The 20,449-nt window shown below is 45.0% G+C and overlaps 1 protein-coding gene across 1 annotated transcript in view; it reads right to left on the reverse strand.

Moving 5' to 3' along the window:
- Positions 1-10,517, reverse strand: part of hivep1 (HIVEP zinc finger 1) — a 286,849-nt gene extending 276,332 nt beyond the window's left edge. Inside the window, 2 exon segments of the mRNA XM_078539188.1 lie at positions 8,032-8,151; positions 10,159-10,517. Of these exon segments, the coding sequence (XP_078395314.1) occupies positions 8,032-8,071 (40 nt within the window). The 5' untranslated portion in view covers positions 8,072-8,151; positions 10,159-10,517.
- Positions 10,518-20,449: the final 9,932 nt, after the last annotated feature.

The following is a 20,449-nucleotide window of genomic DNA, read 5'->3' on the forward strand; positions in this document are numbered from 1 at the left end:
CCATTTTTTGAAAAAAAGCCTAAGCTTTTTGCAAGGAAGAGGTTACATAAAATGAATGTTGCATGCTTGATATACAAGTAACAGTTCGCGAGCTCCTAAACTGTGCATATCAAGAAGGCAACATCAACATGCAAATAAAATCATTTTTAAACAATCAAAATTTTGCAAGTGTATGCCTGTCACATTTGTTTGGAGCAAAGTAACTATAAGGAAGAGAACCCAGAAAGATAATCAAGATATTCACAAATGTGTATTAAAACGACTGCAGCCAATACTCGGGTTTCAATTATTAAAATGAGGAATTTACTTAGGATTATTAGGTTGAGTACTTTACCTGAGGGGAAGTTTTAGTCAAAATTCTACTTTTCTTACTGGGTCATTTTCAAAATATAATATATACCTATGTTGTATTTAAAATACATAATCAGGCCATAGCTTAAGCCTTGTTGTTTTCTTTAAACTGAGTAATTAATCTTGGTGAGGAGATCAACAGTTCAACTTTGTTCCTCAACCCCTCATAAATATACATAAACTACTGGAAAATTTAGTACTGTGGCAAACCAGTATTAACTAGGTCCCAGATGTTTAAAAGTTATACTCTCCATTTTACAACACAATGGTAGTTCTTATTAAAAGTAACAAAACCATATAGTCATTTCAGAAGGTCAGGTAGTATCTTGTGTGAAATCCTAAACGTCATATCATTTAAAACATTTCAAAATTCTTAACATTTCAAGTGGACATTAGTATTTTAGATCAAGCTTTTATAACACCTTACTTTAATTCCTTGCACAAAGCTGATGTACAGCCAAAGTCCTTTGGGGGAAAAAAATGTATTGACCCCTGCAGGGTACAAAACAAAACTTTGTCCACAATTTATCAGAAGACCCCCCACAAGTGAGTAATGGAACATTCCTAACATTCACCCTCCTTCAGTCTTTAAATCAAGCCACATGTCCCATATCTATGCCTTACACAAAACCATTTTTCCCCCCAAGAGATTACACAGTATTCTGTTAATATTCTTTGAACATGCTTACCACAATGGTTTTTGAAGCAACCTCAAGTAAGGTAGCTTTAACTTAAACCTGCCTTGATAAGGTATTTACAAAGATTTGTTTTCTTTAATGCATTGGCAAAAGAGTCAAATAGAGAGGAGGTATGACCAAAGCAGGATGACCACTTTAAAGGGACACAGTATTTGTAAAGGCTTCTTTGTCAAACACACTTGTTTGGGACGGGAAATAAGATGGAATACCAATGCATCATGTTCATCATAAAACTTAGTACAATAGACACAATGACAGCTGAGTGTGCTTATTACGAATGAAATACGTACTCCGAATCTCAGAACTTGTAACACTTTGAAGACCATTCATTTTCAAATGCTTAATTTTACACATGATTAAATATTGGTGAAGACAGGTTCAAAATGCTGCATTGCATGGACATGTTGCACCACTGCAACAACACCAACAACTTACACACATGTAGCACCTTAAATGTGGTGAGCCATACAAAGGTGCTTCACACCAAGCCACATAAGGAGATGGTAAGACAGATGACCAAAGGTTTGGTCAAAGAGGGAGGTTTTAAAATTCATCCTAAAGGAGGAAAGAGAGGTAGAGGTGAAAATATTTATAGGGAGGAATTCCAGAGCTAAGTGTCTTAGCAGCTGGAGACATTGCTTGCGGCAAGTTAGGACACAGGCAGCAGAATTTTGGATAAGATCACGTTTACGAAGGATAGAACATGGGAGGCCAGTCAAGATGGAGATGGAATAATTAAGTCTAGAGATAACAAATGCATGGATCAGATTTTCAACAGCAAATAGGTTCAGGCAATCAGGTGAGCATACTCAGGTGGAAACAGGCAATTTTAGTAACGGTGTGTATGTGTGGTCAGAAGCTCATCGCAGGGTCAAATTTTTTTTTATCCATTTATGGAATGAGAGTGCCGCTAGCTAGGCCAGCATTTATTGCTAATCCCTAATTTCCATTGAGAAGGCAGTGGTGAGCTGATTTCTTGAACCGCTGCAGTCCATGTGGTGTAGTACATCCACAGTGCTCTTAGAGAGGGAATTTCAAGATTAGAACCCAGCAACAGTGAAGGAACGGCAATGTAGTTCCAAGTCAGCATGGCATGTGGTTTGGAAAAAAACTTGCATGCGGTAGTATTCCCATGCATCTGCTGTCACTGTCCTTCTAGGTCAGGGGTGGGGTGGGGGGGCCATTCAGCCCGGGGGCTAGACCTGGCCAGTTAACTTTTGTCATCTGACCCACGGGATGATTTCAAAACCTGGCCCCCCACTCCATGCTGCACTTTGAGCCAGCCGCTGTCTAGTTCTGATGCCTGAGCCTCAGCCGCAGTCACCCAGGGCCCAGTCTGTGAGCAAAGAGCGAGGCCAGAGATCCTGGAGCAGGAGCGCAGGGCAAGGACAGGAAGCTGCCAGTTGGGCGGTGAATTGTGAGTGACCCGGAGCAGGGGAGAAAGGGAGCAGGACACTTGGGACAGAGTGGGAAAGAAGAGGGAGCGAGGCAGACAGACAAAGTGGGAAAGGAGAGAGACAGAGACAGAGACAGAGCATGGGAACGGAAAAGCAAGCAAATGGTTGAGCTGAAATTTAGGAGTTCTGGGATTGAGACACAGAAGCTGTGCTACTCATTAAGGCAGGGGTGGGAAACCTTTTGATAAGAAAAAGTTTCCCCACCCCTGTTCTAGGTGATGGAGGGAAGGTGCTGTCAAAGGAGGCTTGGTGAGTTGATGGTACACACTGTTGTCCTGGGCGATGTCAAGCTTTTTGAGTGTTGTTAGAGCTGCACTTATCCAGGCAAGTGGAGAGTATTCCATCACACTGTTGACTGGTGTTTTGTAGATGAACAGACTTTGGGGAGTCAGGAGGCTAGTTACACGTCACAGAATTCCCAGCCTCTGACCTGCTCTTGTAGCCAAAATATTTATATGGCTAGTCCAGTTCCGTTTCCAGTCAATGTTGATAGTGGAGGATTCAGCAATGGTAACACCATTGAATGTCAAGGGGCAATGTTAAATTCTCTCTTGTTGGAGATGGTCATTGCCTAGCACTTGTGTGGTGTGAATGTAACTTGCCACTTCTCAGCCCAAGCCTGAATGCTGTCCAGGTCTTGCTGCATATTGTAACACTGCTTCAATATCTGAGGAGTCACAAATAGTGCTAAACATTGTGCAATCATCAGCGAACATCTGACCTTACAATGGAGGAAAGGTCATTGATGAAGCAGCTGAAGATGGCTGGGCCTACGATACTACCCTGAGGAACTCCTACAGTGATGTCCTGGGACTGAGATGACTGATCTCCAACAACCACAACCCTCTTCTTCTGTACTAGGTATGACTCCAACCAGTCAAGTGTTTTCCCCTGGCTCCCATTGATGACAGTTTTGCTAGGGCTCCTTGTTGACTTGATGTCAAGGGCTGTCACTCTGACCTCACCTCTGGAGTTCAACACTTTTGTCCATGTTTGGACCAAGGCTGTAATGAGGTGAAGAGCTGAGTGGCCCTGGCAGAACCCAAACTGAGCATCAATGAACAAGTTATTGCTGAGTAAGTGCTGTTTGATTGCACTGTCGAGGACACCTTCCATCGCTTTCCTGATGGTCGAGAGTAGACCGATGAGACAGTAATTGCCTGGGTTGGATTTGTCCTGCTTTTTGTGGACAGGGCATAGGGCAATTTTCCACACTGCTGGGTAGATGAGAGTGCTGTAGCTGTATTGGAGCAGCTTGGCTAGGGCTGCAGCTAGTTATGGAGTCTTCAGTACTATTGTCAGAATGTTGTCAGGGCCCATAGCCTTTACAGTATCCAGTCCATTCAGCTGTTCTTGGTATCATGTGGAGTGAATCGAATTGGCTGAAGACTGACATCTGTGATGCTGGGGAACTCAGGAGGAGGCCGAGATGGGTCATCCACTCCGTACTTCTGCCTGAACAAGACTGAGTCAGTTTCAGCAGTCTCTTATGCATTGATGTGCTGGGCTCCCCCATCATCGAGTATGGAGATATTTGTGGAGCTTCCTCCTCCTACAGTAAATTATTTAACTGTCCACCACCATTCACAATTTCATATGGCAGGACTGTAGAGCTTAGATCTGATCTATTAACCAATAGAATCGCTCTGTCACTTGCATGCTGCCTACACTGTTTGACATCCAAATAGTGTTGTATCATAGCTTCACCAGATTGACACCTAATTTTTAGGTATGCCTGGTGCAGCTCCTGGCATGCCGTCCTGCACTCTTCATTATACCAAAGTTAATTCCCCTGGCTTGATGGTAACAGTAGAGTGGGAAATATGCTGGGCCATTAGGTTACAGATTGTGGTTGAATACAATTGTGCTGCTGGCCCACAGAGTCTCATTGATGCCCAGTTTTGAGTTGCTAGATCTGTTTGATATCTATCCCATTTGGCATGGTGGCAGTGCCACACAATGAAGGGTATCCTCAATGTGAAAATGAGACATCGTTTCCACAAGGACTGTGTGGTGGTCACTCCTACAAAGACTAACATGGACAGATGCATCTCTGAAATGCAGATCGGTGAGGACAAGGTCAAGTAGGCTTTTTCGTCTTCTTGGTACCCTCACCACCTGCCGCAGACTTAGTCTAGCAGCTATATCCTTTAGGACTCGGCCAGCTCGGACAGTGGTGGTGTACCATGCCATTCTTGGTGATGGACAATGAAGTCCCCCACCCAGAGTACATTCTGTGCCCTTGCCACCCTGAGTGCTTCTTCCAAGTGGTGTTCAACGTGAATGAGGAATGATTCATCAGCTGAGGGAGGGCGGTAAATGGTAATCAGTAGAGGTTCCTTCCCGTGTTTGGCTTGATGCCATGAGACTTCATGGGGTCCAGAGTCAATGCTGAGGACTCCCAGGGGAACTCCCAACCAAATATATACCATTGTGCTGCCATCATGGATGGGGTCTGTCCTGTGGATGGGGCAGGGCATACCAAGGGATGGTGGTGTTGGTGTCTGGGACATTGTAAGCTATTGCTTGACTAGACTGTGGGACAGCTCTCACAATTTTGGCACAAGCCCCCAGAGAACTTTGCAGGGTCGACAGGGCTGGGTATGCCATTGCCATTTCTGGTACCTAAGTCGATGTCAGGTGGTCCATCCAATTTCATTCCTTTTTTTTGCGTTTTCTGCAGCAGTTTGATATAACTAAGTGGCTTGCTAGGTAATTTCAAAGGACATTTAAGAATCAACCACACCGGTGTTGGTCAGGAGTCACATGTAGGCCAGACCAGGTAAGGGCAGCAGATTCCCTTCCCTAAAGGACACTAGTGAACCAGATGGGTGTTATGTTGCAGTATATTCTTAACTTCAGACTAATTTTTATATTTTAAAATCAATCGCAAAAAGGCTGCCCAAGGATCACTTGACTTCTTTTGTGGATTGGAACGCTCTCCTGTCTCCAGAGGAAATAAAAAGGAACTGTCCAGACTGATGTTACCTCAATGCCTTTTCCTGAAACTAATTCACAAGGTGTGAAAGCCACCACACAGGAGATATAATCGACCTAATCACCCGCCTTATTTGGAAAAGGACTTCGGACTTGACAAAAAGTCACAAGCCATTTTGTTGTCTGCTTTTAAAATAACAGCAAGAAGCTGTTCTGCAGAGACAGAGTTCCATCAAAAAGCCATTAAAGTAGCCACAAGTCATCAAGCAGCCAAGGTAATAAATTGCAATACCTTGAAAGTGGCAGAAGGGCTTCCTCCAACCTGTTTCAACTTCTAGCTCACCTGAGAACCAACCTCCTGGACATTTGACTACAAGAAGCCTCGCAGTTTACTGACAATCCTCTACTTTCCAAGACCTTCACTTTAACTAAAGGATCAAATCATCTAAGAAACAAAAGGCCTGCCCCAAAGGAGATTGGGACAATCATAAATTGTAATTGTAATTGCCCCTGTAATTGTAATCTTACCTTCATCTGCATCTAATCTGTGTGTGTGTAAAAGTGTGAGAGTTTAATGAGTGAAACATCACATTTTAAACGTCAGGGGCAAGTGTGAGGCAATAAATAACCTTATTTTAAAAAAACTCAAAGCTTGCCGCTGGATGATTGAAATTGGGACAATCACTCTGAGGGTAAGAAAACACACAACTTTTACATACAAATGTATCTATAATAGGCAATAAAAAAGAAACACATGAATTCTGTCCGTGACATGGTTTATTTATAACAATCGACAATAGTTTCATGGTCACCATTACTAAGACTAGCTTTTAATTCCAGATTAATGAATTGAATTTAAATTCCACCAGCTGCCATGGCTGGATTTGAACCCATATCCCCAGAGCATTAGCTTGGGCCTCTGAATTGCTAGTCCAGTGGCATTACCACTATGCCACCACCTCCCCAATATGACACTAAGGTTACAAATAGTTTGATTTGGCCTCCGACAGTCAACAGGGAAAGGGATGGAATTAGCTAGAGAATGGATGACTTTGGTCTGCTCAATATTTAGTTGGAGGAAATTTCTGCTCATCCAGTGCTGGATGTCAGGCAAGCAGACTCCCATGACTTTCCCTTTCTATTTGAGCTGAATTTTCTCAACTGTGATTTGTTCCTCCTCCTCCTCTTACCGTAAATCGCCCCTCCTGTTAAATCTGGTGTTCCCTCCCCCACTACCTGTACTCTGATTTTCTGCCCCTGTGCTATTACCTACCTGTACTTTGCTTCTCTGCCCCTGTGCTATTAAGAGAGTGGATAGATAGAGAGAGGTGATGGCAAGGTAACGATGGGTATCATCAGGTTACACGTGGAATCTGAAGCTTTGTTTTTCAGATGATGACGTCGGGAGACAGCATGTAGCTGAAATCGGAGAGGGGCCAAGGATAGATCCTTGGGGACCCCAGAGTTAAAGGTGCAGGAGCGGGAAGAGAAGCTATTGTAGGTGATTCTCTGGTGATGATTAGATAGATAAGAATAGAGCTAGGCAAATGACCTAAAGCTCCTTGTATAAGAAACCTCAGCTGGCTTTCAAAAGGTGGGTTTCACCCAGCAACAACCTACAGTAAATCTTTTTGTGATCATCAAGATTTCTGGCCAGATCTTTCCAGGGGTCAGCCCAGTGAATCTGGTACATGTACAACTTTGGGGTCACTGCCAGATTTGCGAGACTTACATAGCGGAAGCTAGTGCTTGTAAACATGACTCAAAAGCAATTCAAGACAAACAGGATTTAATGAGACATAATTTTAATGGAAGAAAAGCATCTGAGCAATCCCCATTCAAAGTGTGCTTGATGCCACCCAGTTACAGCGCATGGGAGTTTCACAGGCTTCACTTTGGTGTCAGGTTAGATCGAACTCCAGAATGTCTGGCACTAAAACTGCAGTATCACTGTGACGCTGATACCTCCAATACCAAGTACATTTTTAAAGGGCAATGACCAGATCATTTCTCCTATATCATTAAAATTAAGAAGTGTCGCCATTGAGCATGCAGTAACTCATCTCCAAATGATGATCAACACATCCCAGTTCCTTCAAGATATCTAAATGCAATGATTTGTAATGCTTATACACAAGTTATCTTATGGGTAACCTGTGATCCTCACTGAAAAAATTGCATTAAATTCTTTCAAATACAGATGCAATTCAACATACTGAAGTTTTACGTAAAAGATCACTGTTAATTGGTCAGTAAATAACACTGTACAACATCAGAACCTCAATATTGCAATTTATTTTCTATTCTTTCAGTTATAGTTTTAAGAATAGATATTTCAGTGAAGTTCCTCACACCATCTACAACCAAGCAATACTCATGTCTGGCTTTTTAAGTTTCCAAAGATTGATCTTTGCCAAAGTTTGCAAAACATCTGGACTTTTTTGTTTTAATTATAGATGAAAGGCTGGAAATACAATATTAAAGCCAGCATGAACAAGTTGAATATCTCAGTAATGCCGAAATATGTTGGAAATAAGTAATTAGGCCAATAATTACACACAGTTTTATAAATTCTTGGCAATTCTCACCTCTCAAAGGTTTAGGATTAACCTGTTTCCGACGTGGCATGTTCCAGCCTCACCAAAATGAAGAGGGGGAGAGAGATGGCGGAAAGGCCGCCAGGCACTGACCAAACACCATCAAAACAACTGAAAGATAAAAACAAATTTTAAAAATTACATAAAATAAACACTCACTGCTCCCCCGCCAATATTTTACAAGGAAGAAGGAACCACAAGGTGCTATTTATTTAGTGAGGTACAAAGTGTAAAATTGTTTTTTTTTTAGAAAGAGGACCACTCTCTACAAGAGACTGCGGCTTGGACTAACACAAAAGTAAAACTTAGAAGACTGTAAATAGTTTTGCAGTGTGTGAAAAAACTAAAACTTTAGGTATCTCAGACCCTTCCCATATACTATAGCACAAAAAAATGCACATAAAAAGTCATGTTTTCCTTCCTCCCCCCCAAATCCATTCATAAATATCCAATACAGCCAGTTCCTTTATTGTGCATCTCATTATATGACTCAAAAACAAACTTTTCCACAAACTAAAGGCATGTAGGGGAATAGAATACAATGTGCTTATCGTGTTTACAATGCTGTAAATCATTTTCCAGATTCGCTGTATCAAACTATCAAGCAAAGACAATTTTCTTCAGAGGATAATGGTAATAGTGGCTACACTTCAAAAGCACTTATATGTAAAGCATTATGGATAAGGAAAAATACATTGTTTTTTTTTACTAAAAACCAATGGGCAGCTTACTCAAGGCCCATGGATATCCGAGCAGGGAAATCAGGTACAATATTGGTAGACCCATTAAATCTGACTAGCAGAGCAGTGCCCTCAGCAAACAAACTCAGATTAAAGTCACACCATTAAAAAAAAAGCTCATCTTCCAAATTTCAAATCGGACTCCAGCTCTTACATAAAGAGGATCAAAATGAACCACAAGGTAAAGTAATCTTTGCTGGGATACTTTTTCCATGAGACATAAAAATGAACTCCCATGGATCACTGATGTGTTTCAATTTTAAAAATGAAATGGACTTGCCAAAGTGCCTACCACATACTCCCTCACCTCATTTTTTCCTCAACCCTGTCCCCAATCTTGAACTCTCAACCCAAGTTCAATATCTGCCCTGAAACAAAGATTGACCTCTGCTGCATCTGGTCCTCAAATAAGGAATACTGTTAGCTGACAGAGCTATTTGAGACTCTGGAGCACAAAGGTCCGGTGGATATTAAATAAAAGCAACGGAAAAAGATAGTGGAAAAAAAAAATCTGATCTTGCCTCTTTGGCAAGGACCCTCTGCAGAACTAGAGGATCAGTTATTCCAAATTTTTTTTAAAATGAGGAACTCTCTGGAAGCAAGAACTGGCTGTGTCTACATAAAGAGGGGAAACGGGAAAGGTGGCAGCAGAATTAAGGTGATGGAGTGAGAAGGTTACACTGAAAGCAGAGTTAGGAAACAAACTACAAAGCGGAATGGGGGTAAGAGTAATGAAAATAAGAGAAATACAGACAAAAGATAGCACAGGGGCAGAGAATCAGAGTACAGGTAGGGGGGGAGGGAACATCAGATTTAACAGGAGGGGTGATTTACGGTAAGGAGGAAGAGGAACAGATCACAGTTGAGAAAAGTCAGCTCAAACAGAAGGGGAAGGTCACACGGGAGGGGGAAGGGCAGATCTAAAGAGCAGGTGGGGGTCAAAGGAAGGGATCGGGGGCGTGAGGAGTGATCACAGAAGAGGGGACATGACACTAGGTGGGGGGGGGGTGTTCAAACTGGTGGGGGAAGGGGCATGAGGGTGGAGAAGGGGAGGGGTCAGGTGGGGAAGAGGGGAGCGGGCAGAAAGGGCGGCTGGCTTGCCGGATGGCCCAGTGAGCGGGCTCCCCCCCCCCCCAAGGTTCCCCCCGGCCGCTCCCTCACCTCCTCTGCTCGCGGAGCCGGGGCTCAAGCGGCTGCCAGGCTGCCCCATGACGTCAGCGGAGCTCCCGCTCCGCCTCCCCGCGCGCGGGTTGGCGGGGGGGGGGGGGGGTGTCACGTGGGGGGATCCGCGAGCAGCGACAGCCCCGCCCACGGTGAAGGGGCGGCAGCTGATTGGCCGAGGCCGGTGCCCCCCTCAGCTGGGCCCCTCTGTACATACCTCGGAGTGACGGATATCCCGGAGGTTCCTCGCTGTCAGCTCACGTTGTTGTCCTTCGCGCACACACTGGGCTTTCCCATCTCTCCCAGGTCCCGCAGCACCTCCCCCCCAACAATGTAACACACAAACCAGAGGAAAAATGCACCGTGCAAAAAAATAAACTCCTCTCCGCGCTCGAAATCCCCGGCTCAGCTCCGGGCAACCCCGTTCACCAGAGGGGCGCCCTTTGCCTTCCAGGCTCGGGTTGGGCTCTTACTGACGTGCAAACCCCAGCCCTTGTGTTTTTTTTAAACTGTATTTGCAATGAGGAAGGCGGAACGGAATCCTCTCAAGGGCACCAGCCAATAGTCGAGACGAATAAGCGCTGCCTTGTGAATTCGGAGGACCCCCTCTCCCTCCCCCCCCCGAACAGTCTTTCGATCCGGAAGCAATATACTGGTGATGGCAGAAACCTTCCGCAGCTCATAATCAACAAGAGGAGGGGGAAGAAATACTTGAGGAAATGTAACTCTGGAATTTATCCTGCTAGAAAATAGCAACAATCTCAAAGTTCGCTACAAAATGCATGTTTCCTCAAACCTCTGTTCTCTCCAAAACCTTGCGACAAACCCCAAGTTGTTTTCCAACAAGATTTTTTTTTTGGAATAATTTATTAGGGCATCAATAAATTCGACGTGGATTTTTTTTTTAAACATTCACTTTAACCGGTGAAGCGAGGAAAGGGAAAGAAAGATTTTGCACAGTCGGTGACGGTATGTGCAGATTTATCTGGGACATTTTGTACAGCGGCTGTGAATAATTCAGAAGTTTCCAGATTAACACGTCAGCTTCCGACTTGAGTCAAAAAAAACGCAAGTTCTCTCATGTCCCTTGAAATCTTGAACGTCAACAATTAAAAGTTCCAGTTATAACAAAACTTTCTAACACTCAAAATTTACGCATAGGCAATTTGCTGCTGGAATTACAACAAAATACCAACAGCAGATTCCTTGATTCAGGTTCCCCCTTCCTAGCCTGGGAAAGAGTAATCCTGACCCCAGCACCACAACTGATTCAGTTAAACACCAACACAGACCAGGGGACAATTATATACAGGTTAGTACCACACCGAACTGTGCGTTCACCAAATCGAAACTTAATTGTAGCAACATTTAAAATGACAGCAGACTGATAAAGATTGTCACAGAGCAAGAATTCAAAGGGGAATTCCGTCCCAGTTCCTGTTCGAGAAGCAGCTCTGGGGAAATTTTCAGCCATTTTACATTTACTGGTCTAAAAAAGGACCAAACAAGGAAATGCAATTTTCTACCTTTGCGAGCTGTAACGATTTCATGATTTGGGGCCAACTCTTGGATGGGTGTGGACCCACAGCACAAATAGTTCACAATTTGACAACGTTTTGTTTACAGACTAGGGGTTGTTGTTTATTGGTGCAATAGAAACTGGAAGCAAAGGACAATTTTAGGACCATAACATTACAATATTCCCTTGTTCCTTTTAAAACATTCCAGGTTGTTTTAGAATAAATCTAGTCATGTTTACTTTCTACGTGAAAGTACATACCCTGACTTATGAATGTTTGATGAGTACAAGTGGGAACATTGCAGTACCTGCCAAGTGTGCTAATAGAAAATTCCACGACAAAGTGCAGTGTAATGACGTGCTATTTCATACTTGAGTTGTACAAGTGCAGCATTATTTTGTTAATACTGTTTTGGACAGAATTTGGGTTTTTCCTTTTACTATCCATGATCAGTACGTGTATTTCTTACCCTCGGAGTGAGGCAATTGAATAATTCCAGCAGCAAGCTTTTTGTGAGCTTAAAATAAAGAAGATTATTTATTGTGAAGCAGTTCGTGCCCATATGCAGCAAGACCTGGACAACATTCCCACTTGGTCTGATAAGTGGCAAGTAACATTTGTGCCACACGACTGCCAGGCAATGACCATCTCCAACAAGAGAGAATCCAACCATCTCCCCTTGACATTCAATGGCATTACGATCACAGAATCCCCCACTATCAACATCCTGGGGGTTACCATTGACCAGGGGAACTGAACTGGACCAGCCATATAAATACTGTGGCTGCAAGAGAAGGTTTAGCAGGCTGTGAATTCTGCAGAGAGTAGTAACTCACCTCCTGACTCATCAAAGCCTGTCCACCACATCTACAAGGCACAAGTCAGAAGTGTGATTGAACGCTTTCTGATTGCCTGGATGACTGCAGCTCCAACAACACTCAAGAAGCTCAACAACATCCAGGACAAAGCAGTCCACTTGATTGGCTCTCCATCCACCACCTTCAACATCCACTCCCTCCACCACCAATGCACAGTGGCAGTAGTGTGTACCATCTACTAGGTGTACTGCATCAATTCACCAATATTCCTTCAACAGCACCTTCCAAACCAGCGACCTCTACAGCCTAGAAGGACAAGGACAGCAGATGCATGGGAACACCACTACCCCTCCAAGCCACACACCACCCTGACTTGGAACAATATCGCCATACTGGGATAATAGGCTAGGGGAAAGATCAATAGCAAAGCAGTGGCAGACATATAATGGGATATTTCAGAATACTCAGAATAAGAATATTCCTACTATAAAGAAAAAAATCAAAAAGGAGGACCCACCATCCGTGGTCAATGAAAGAAGTTAGTGAAAGCATCAAACATAAAGGCCAGAATTTTATGTCTCGTAGACGGGTGCACGCCCAACCTGAACAGTCATGAAATAGCGCAAGATGACGTTGGACGAGTGTCCCGACGTCATCCCACACGCAAACAATCTTTAGGTCGGCAGGCACGCCCGGGTGTCAGAGCTGCGCCTGCCAGCAATTAAAGTGTCACTTAAAAAGCCAACTGTACTCAATTTTACGTTGCCCATGTGATTTCACGCTTTTCGCATGGGCAAAACAGGCAGGCGAGCGGTCCACTTTCAACAAAACCTCATCCAAGGACGGGTCAGCAGCATTGCCGTTGTGAGTAGTGAGGAGTTTAGGAAATAGTTTGCTGCTGGTTGCTTATTTGAACTTTACAGCTTCATCTCTGTTCTGAGATTCAGTCTTAGCATTTTTAGACTTCATTTCAGGATTCATTGGTGTCTCCAAAGCCCCCGGAGGATTTTGACCGTGTGGACCCTTCCAGGCACCAGACAGCCTTCTGTTACCCTGGTAATGGGGATTGTGCTCTCCACTGGTAGCACCTCCTCTGAGGAGGAAGAGAGGGGCAGAAGGGAGAGGAGACCAGGTGTCCCTCTGCAGCTTCCAGGGGAGCGACCTGTTGGAGGAGAGGCATGGGTACAAGGGGCGCAGGGCCAGCAAGTACTCCAAGGTGAAAGAAGAAGACGCAGGAGACACCAATATCCTGCTGCCAGGGTTTACAAGCAGCGATGCAGCTACTTCAACATGTCCAAGGTGCAATGCCCTGCCTCTCTAGAGAGACTGTGACCTCTATTTTTCAGATGATTGGGCCTGAGATCACCTCCAACTATGTGGGTGGACACACCATGCCAGTGGTTCTGAAGGTCACAGTGGTCCTCACCTTCAATGCCTCCAGCTCTTTCCAGGGGTCATTGGGGGATCTTTGTGGAGTGTCCCAATCAGCTGTCCACAGTTGTGTTAGGCTGGTGACTGATGCTCTGTTAGGGCAGGTGATGACATTTATTCATTTCCATACAGATGAGGCCAGCCAGGCTGAATGAGCCAGAGGGGTTGCAGTGATTGCTGGCTTCCCCCATATCCAGGGTACAATCGATTGCACACATGTGGCCATCAAGGCGCCAGCGGGTCAGCTGGGTGCCTTTGTCAACAGGAAGGGCTTGTACCCGATGAAGGTCCAGATAGTTTGTGACCACAAGACGCAGATTCTGCAAGTCTGTGCAAGGTACCCTGGCAGCTCCCATGACGCTTACATCCTGAGACACTCACAGGTGCCAAGGCTGCTCAGTGCTCCAGCCCGACTGCTGGGTGACAAGGACCATCCGTTGAAAAGGTGGCTTCTGATGCCTCTCCGCCACTGAAGAACAGAGGCAGAGCAGCGTAATAATAGGAGTCATGTTTCCACAAGGGTGGTGATAGAGAGGACCAGAGGTCTTCTGAAGATGTGCTCCTGATGCCTGGATTGTTCAGGAGGAGCACTACAGTGCCCTCCAGAGCAGATATCACTGATAATGTGTGCATGCTGCGCTCTTCACAATCTGGCTCTGGCAAGGGGGAACCCACCGGAGGAAGAGGGTCTTGAGGCAGCTCCACAGGCCACAGATGAGGAATCCACTGGTGAGTCAGAGAAGGAGCACAGTGGAGGCAGAGCTCTGGATCCTTCATTGAGGCAGGGACGCCTTGATTCAGCTAGGCTGCCGAAGATCTGCTCATGCCAGGGGTGCCACCTCCATCCAGGATGTCTGAAATGACCCTTTCCTTTGAACCCAAAGTCCACTCAGTGCCTGTGCAATGAAGTTTAGAGTCACTCACGTCCAGCATTAGATGCTGGCATGCCCTGCATCTATAGAACAAGTGAAGCATAGTCAGGCCATAAGACAAAAGCAAAATTTATATCATATTGAAACCCAAATCAAATGAACATAACAATATATGGTGTTAATGGTCACACCAGTAAACATATTAACAAAACATGGCAAAACAGAAGATCACCCACGAACAGTCCCTCTTGTGCTCATGGTGCTTTAAACATACGTTTGCGAGTGCTGCGTCTTGTTGCCTCCCCTCCTCCCTCTTGCTGGCAGCAGCATTGGAGGCAGCCTGCTGACTGTGCTGTCCTTTTGGCCTTGATGACCTTGACGGTCATCCTCTGGCCATTGAAGCCTGTGCTGGCCCTGCCTCGGAGGGAGTGGCCAGTGCCACAGATGGCCTCTCCCCAGTCATCGAAGCCTCATCAGATGCCACGGTGACTGGCAGAGGGGTGGAGAAGCTGCTGCTGTCATCCAGAGAGCCCTGAGAGGAGCCCACAGAGTCGACAGGCAGCTCGTGCGCCAACGTGAGGTCACTCCAGACCTCCCTGCTCACCATTGATGGACGGGCACCTCGCTGGGATACTGGGTGCCTCATCCATCTCCCACACTGGAAAAGACCTCCTGAGGTCATTGCCTGTGTGAGGGCTTGCAGGTTCGAGCGCAACCCCAGGAATCCCTGATTCTGTCCCTGGAGACGCCACTCTCTCAATGGAGGAGGCAGTGCACTCGGCCATGAAGGTCAACGTAGTGCTCATGCTCCGCATGGACTCCTCCACAACAGAGACCATGGCACGCATACCCTCATGGATCTCCGCCAGATCCTCCCGCACATCTCGCTGGACATTCAGCATCTGCCACCTAATGGACGATTCCAGAGGCTCATCATCTGCCTTCGGTTCAGCACCGTCCTGGTCTCCAGCAGTCCTTGGACTGCCAGTGTCCTGGGCACTCTCTGCCTCTACCTGCTCCTCAAGTGAGTGTGAAGTGCCCTCACTGCAGTGCACCGACATTCTAGCCGACGATCTAATGCCCACTGAGGTGCTGGTATCTGCGCTGGTGCCTGGTTTAGATGGGGTGTGTAAAGCCTAGTGGTCCCCCATGTCAAGGGTGGCTCTTCAGGGTCCTGCGTTCGAGTGCAAGCTGGTGATTCTAGGGGAGAACAACAACATGTCATTAATCTAAGTCATCACACTGTCACTGTGCATGCCTGGTGCCCTGGTGAGACAATGGAGATCTGCATCATGGTGCCATCATCTTTCAATGATCAGTGGGTACTCGAGATTTGAGGCTCCCATTAATGATGAGACCATACAAGAATGTTTGCACATATGACACTCTCACCTCTGTGCACTGCAGTCTTAGCTTCATCAGAGACCCTGCCTCTCCATGACTGGCTGAATGAGGTGGATGGTGGCACTCCAGCTCCAAGTCATCCATCTTGTACCTCGTCAGAATCATCAGGTTTCGTGGGCCTCCACCTGTCCCTGACCTCTAGATGGTGTTAGGGCTTCTCTTCTGAAAGGACAGAGGAACATTGATTAGTCCACTCTCTACCTGCAGCGCCATTGCAGCCTGGCCAATCCCACCTGAGGAACACCTTACAGGGCACATCAGAATCGTGGCCCTTGACCCGCAAGGCACTCAGGCCAAGCAGCCAGGGCTCAACCCCTTGGGCAACTCCGGTGTCAGTGACAGTTGGCACTCAGGCTCTAACACCCCTGCATTCCACAGGGGGGACGGCCAGCCCTTAACACTTCACACTGATCCATGCCAACTCAGTACTCACCCTTGCCAAACGCAGCAGATCATTGAACCTTTTGTGGCACTGCACCCATGTGCGCCACACAACATCGTAGCCGCTGTCCTTGGCTGCCACCTACTCTCAGGCTTTTTTGGTAAGGTGTGGTGGCCTCCTCCTGCCATCCATGGGAATTAGAGTGTCCCACCTGACGTCGACCTTCTCCACAAGGACCGCGAGGCACTCGCCCGAGAAACAGGGTGCCAAGTGCCCACCCGACTTGCTCTCCCGTCTGACATTTCCAGCCGCTGGTGAGGCCATTGTTCTAGTCTCCTGGACAGACTCCAGAGATTCTCACCTGGCAGCCTTAAGGGAGCTGCATCTGCCGGTTTTAAAGTGCCCGCCGAGCCACCATTGGACCTGGAGCCCGACAGCCTCCTGACCCTGCCTGGCCCTTCCCGATCATTGAGAGGTTGCATTTCACGCTGGGCGGACCTTAATTGGCTATCCAGCATGAGATTGCATTTGCAATGCAACTGTGGCCGGGAGCAGATTCCACATCCGCTTCTACTCCTGCCGACTTGGCACATGCCAAGCGTAAAATTCAGCCCAAAGAAAAAGCATGTAACTGCGTAAAGATGAGTGGAAGGTCAGATGATTGGTCAGAGTATAAAGAACGGCAGAGAATGACTAAAAGTTTAATCAGGAGAAATGTAGAAATGTAAAAATGCATAGCAAGATTTTCTACAGGTGTTTAAACAGGAAAAGAGTAGGTAAAGTGAGTGTTGATCCGCTAGAGAGTGACAATGGGGAGTTAATAGTAGATAATAAGGAAATGGCGGATGAAGTGAATTTTGCTCCTGCTTATACGATAGAGGATACAAAAAAACATTTCAGTCATAGCTGTAAACCGGGAGGTGGAGGGGAGAGGGGAACTTGGTGGAATTACAATCACTAGGGAAGCGGTACTGAGCAAACAGATGGAGCTGCGGGCTGACAAGTCTCTGTGTCTAGACGGACTGTATATTAGGGTCTTTAACCAACTCTTTAATGAGGTAGTAGATAAGTTGGCATTAATCTTCCAAAATTCCCTAGATTATGGAAAGGTTTCATCAGACTGGAAAGTAGCAAATATAACCCTTCTATTCAAGAAGGGAGGGAGGCGATCATTAAAGAGGTCATAGCTGGGCACTTAGAAAAGCTCAAGGTAACCGGAAAGAGTCAGCATAGTTTTATGAAAGGGGAATCATGTTTAACCAATTTATTAGAGTTCTTTGAAAGAGTAACCTGTGCGGTTGATAGAGGGGAGCCTGCAGACGTACTGTACTTGGATTTCCAGAAAACATTTGATAAGGTGCCACATTAAAGGTTATTGTGGAAAGTAAAAGCTCATAGTGTAGGGGTAAAATATTAGCATGGATAGAAGATTGGCTGGCTGGCAGAAAAAAGAGAGTATGCATAAATGGGTCTTTTTCTGATTGGCAGGATGTGACGAGTGGAGTCCTGCAAGGATGCTGGGGCCTCAACTTTTTACAATTTACATCAACGACTTAGATGAGGGGAGCAAAGGCATGGTAGCTAAATTTACAGACAACACAAGAAAATTAGGAAAGTATGTTGTGAAGAAGACATAAGGATTTTGTAGTGAATGGGCAAAAATCTGGCAAAGGGAGTATAATGTGGGAAAATTGTTCACTTTGGCAGAAAGAACAAGCAGAGCATTACTTAAACACAGCACAACTGCAGAATTCCGAGGTACAGAGGAATCTAGGTGTTTTCGTGCATGAGTCACGAAAAGTTAGTGTGCAGGTACAGCATGTAATCAGGAAGGCTAATGGGATGCTATCCTTTATTACGAGAGGGATTGAACATAAAAGTAAGGATGTTATGCTTCAGTTATACAGGGCATTGGTGAGACCGTATCTTGAATACTGTGTGCAGTTTTGGTCTCCTTATTTAAGGAAGGGTGTAAATGTGTTGGAGGTGGTTCAGAGGACATTTACTAGATTGATACCTGGAATGAGTGGGTTGTCTTATGAGGGAAGGTTGGACAGGCTGGGTTTTTTCCCACTGGAGTTTAGAAGAGTGAGGGGTGATTTGATTGAAATATATAAGACCCTGAATGGTCTTGACAATGGACGTTGAAAGGATGTTTCCTCTTGTGGTTGAGTCCAGAACTAGGGAGCACTGCTTTAAAATTAGGGGTCACCCTTATAGGACAGAGATGAAGAGAATTTTTTTCTCTGAGGGCTATGCAACTTTGGAACTCTCTGCCTCAGAAGGTGGTGGAGGCAGGGTCACTGAATATTTTTAACGCAGAGTTAGATAGTTTCTTGTCAGGCAAGGGAATCAAAGGTGATTTGGGGTAGATGGGAATGTGGAACTCGAAACATAAATAGATCAGCCATGATCTTATTGAATGGCAGAGCAGGCCTGAGGGGCTGAATGGCCTACTTCTGCTCCTGTTTTGTATGTTCGTATGTTCTTTCACTGTCACTGGTTTGAAATCCTGGAACTTGCTCCCTAACAGCACTGTGGGTGTACCTGCACCACATGGACTGCAGCTCACCACCACCTCCTCGAGCACAATTAGGGATGGGCAATAATTGCTGGCCTAACCAGCGACACCCACATCCCAGGAAAGAATAAAAAAAATTATCGCACACTAACACCAAATTTAATGCCACGTTTCACCCACTCACAATTAAATTCAGATGAAGGTATTATACCTTAGAGCTTATAATTATCTCAGCCTTTTTTGTAGCAGGCCTGTAGTTTCTTGGATGAAGTTTTTGCATTAGTTTAAGTGAAGGTCTGGTAGAGTGAAGGATTCTCAGTAAGTTCTGAGGTTTCTTGTAATTGAATTTCCAGGACGCTGTTTCTCAGTTTGGAGAGTCCTTCTCACCCTGTTAGGAGCTTCCATTTTCAAGGTATTGCAGTCAATTACCTTGGCTGCTTGGATGACTTGCAGCTAGTTCGATGGCTTTCCGTGGAAATCACTGTCTGCAAGCGGCTTCTTGCAGAATGCAAAAATGATGAGTAGTCACTCATCATGTGACTACTGCAAGTTCAAAGTCCTTTTTTTCTGCAAGGGGTGGTGTTTGTGTTGATTCCAATCATTCTATGTTGTTGTTTGACAAATTGATGTTCATCCAGTCTAGTTTGGATGAGGGAAACTCATAATATAATAGATGGTTGATAGTATCCATTCACATCTGTTTCACACACATTGAGTTTTGATGCCCCCTTTTGTCCAGGGTGAATCAGTCAGGTCGGCAGGAATTCTATAGCCCTTTTGTGTTGATCCATCCTTAAACAAAAGGATGTGTGAATTCCCCAGAAGGCTGTGAATGTCCATATTTGATTAATTACTCACTTGAAACTTAGGACCATCTGAAGCTCAAATGCCAAATGTCACATGATTTGCAGCAGCCATTTATAGTCTTTGTCCAGTTTTTAAAAGTATTGACTGAAAGCTCATAATACACTGGGACATGACACACCTCTGCCGCATAGAAAATAAATGGAATCTTGATGACATTTCTTTACATGGCTTCCCTGTGAAGCGAAAGAAAAAAAAAACGTTCACTCTCCACACATTCGGACACTCAAAAGAACCTGGTACTGATACAGTTCCTGTCTGTTGCATATCCTTTTTTCTTAAAATCCCCAGTTATGTGTTATCTGGTGAATGTTCATTAATAGCTATAAGTAGTTCATAATATACTGGGGCATAACAATATGATGCCAAAACCTGTGCAGCTTCATTGCAGGTTATGATATTACCGTTGTGTATGGTATTTAAGTTCAGTTATAATGCATGGAATTCCAGCTTTTCTAGTGGATTTGAATTTGCAATTTACCTACCAATATAGAGATGTACTACTCCGACTAGCTCAAGTAATTTTTTCAAATCACAGAGACTGAATCTAAATCCAATCTCCTAAATTGTCCAAATGTTCAGCCAGGTTTTCAAATATAGTGGGATTAACATGAATATCTTTATTCAGTAGTGAGATAACAGATGTATGAGTAATATTACAAGGGCTATAGTTCATTATTATAGTCTGAACCAAAC

The sequence above is a fragment of the Cetorhinus maximus genome, chromosome 3, assembly GCF_964194155.1.
Source record: "Cetorhinus maximus chromosome 3, sCetMax3.hap1.1, whole genome shotgun sequence".
NCBI lineage: Eukaryota > Metazoa > Chordata > Chondrichthyes > Lamniformes > Cetorhinidae > Cetorhinus > Cetorhinus maximus.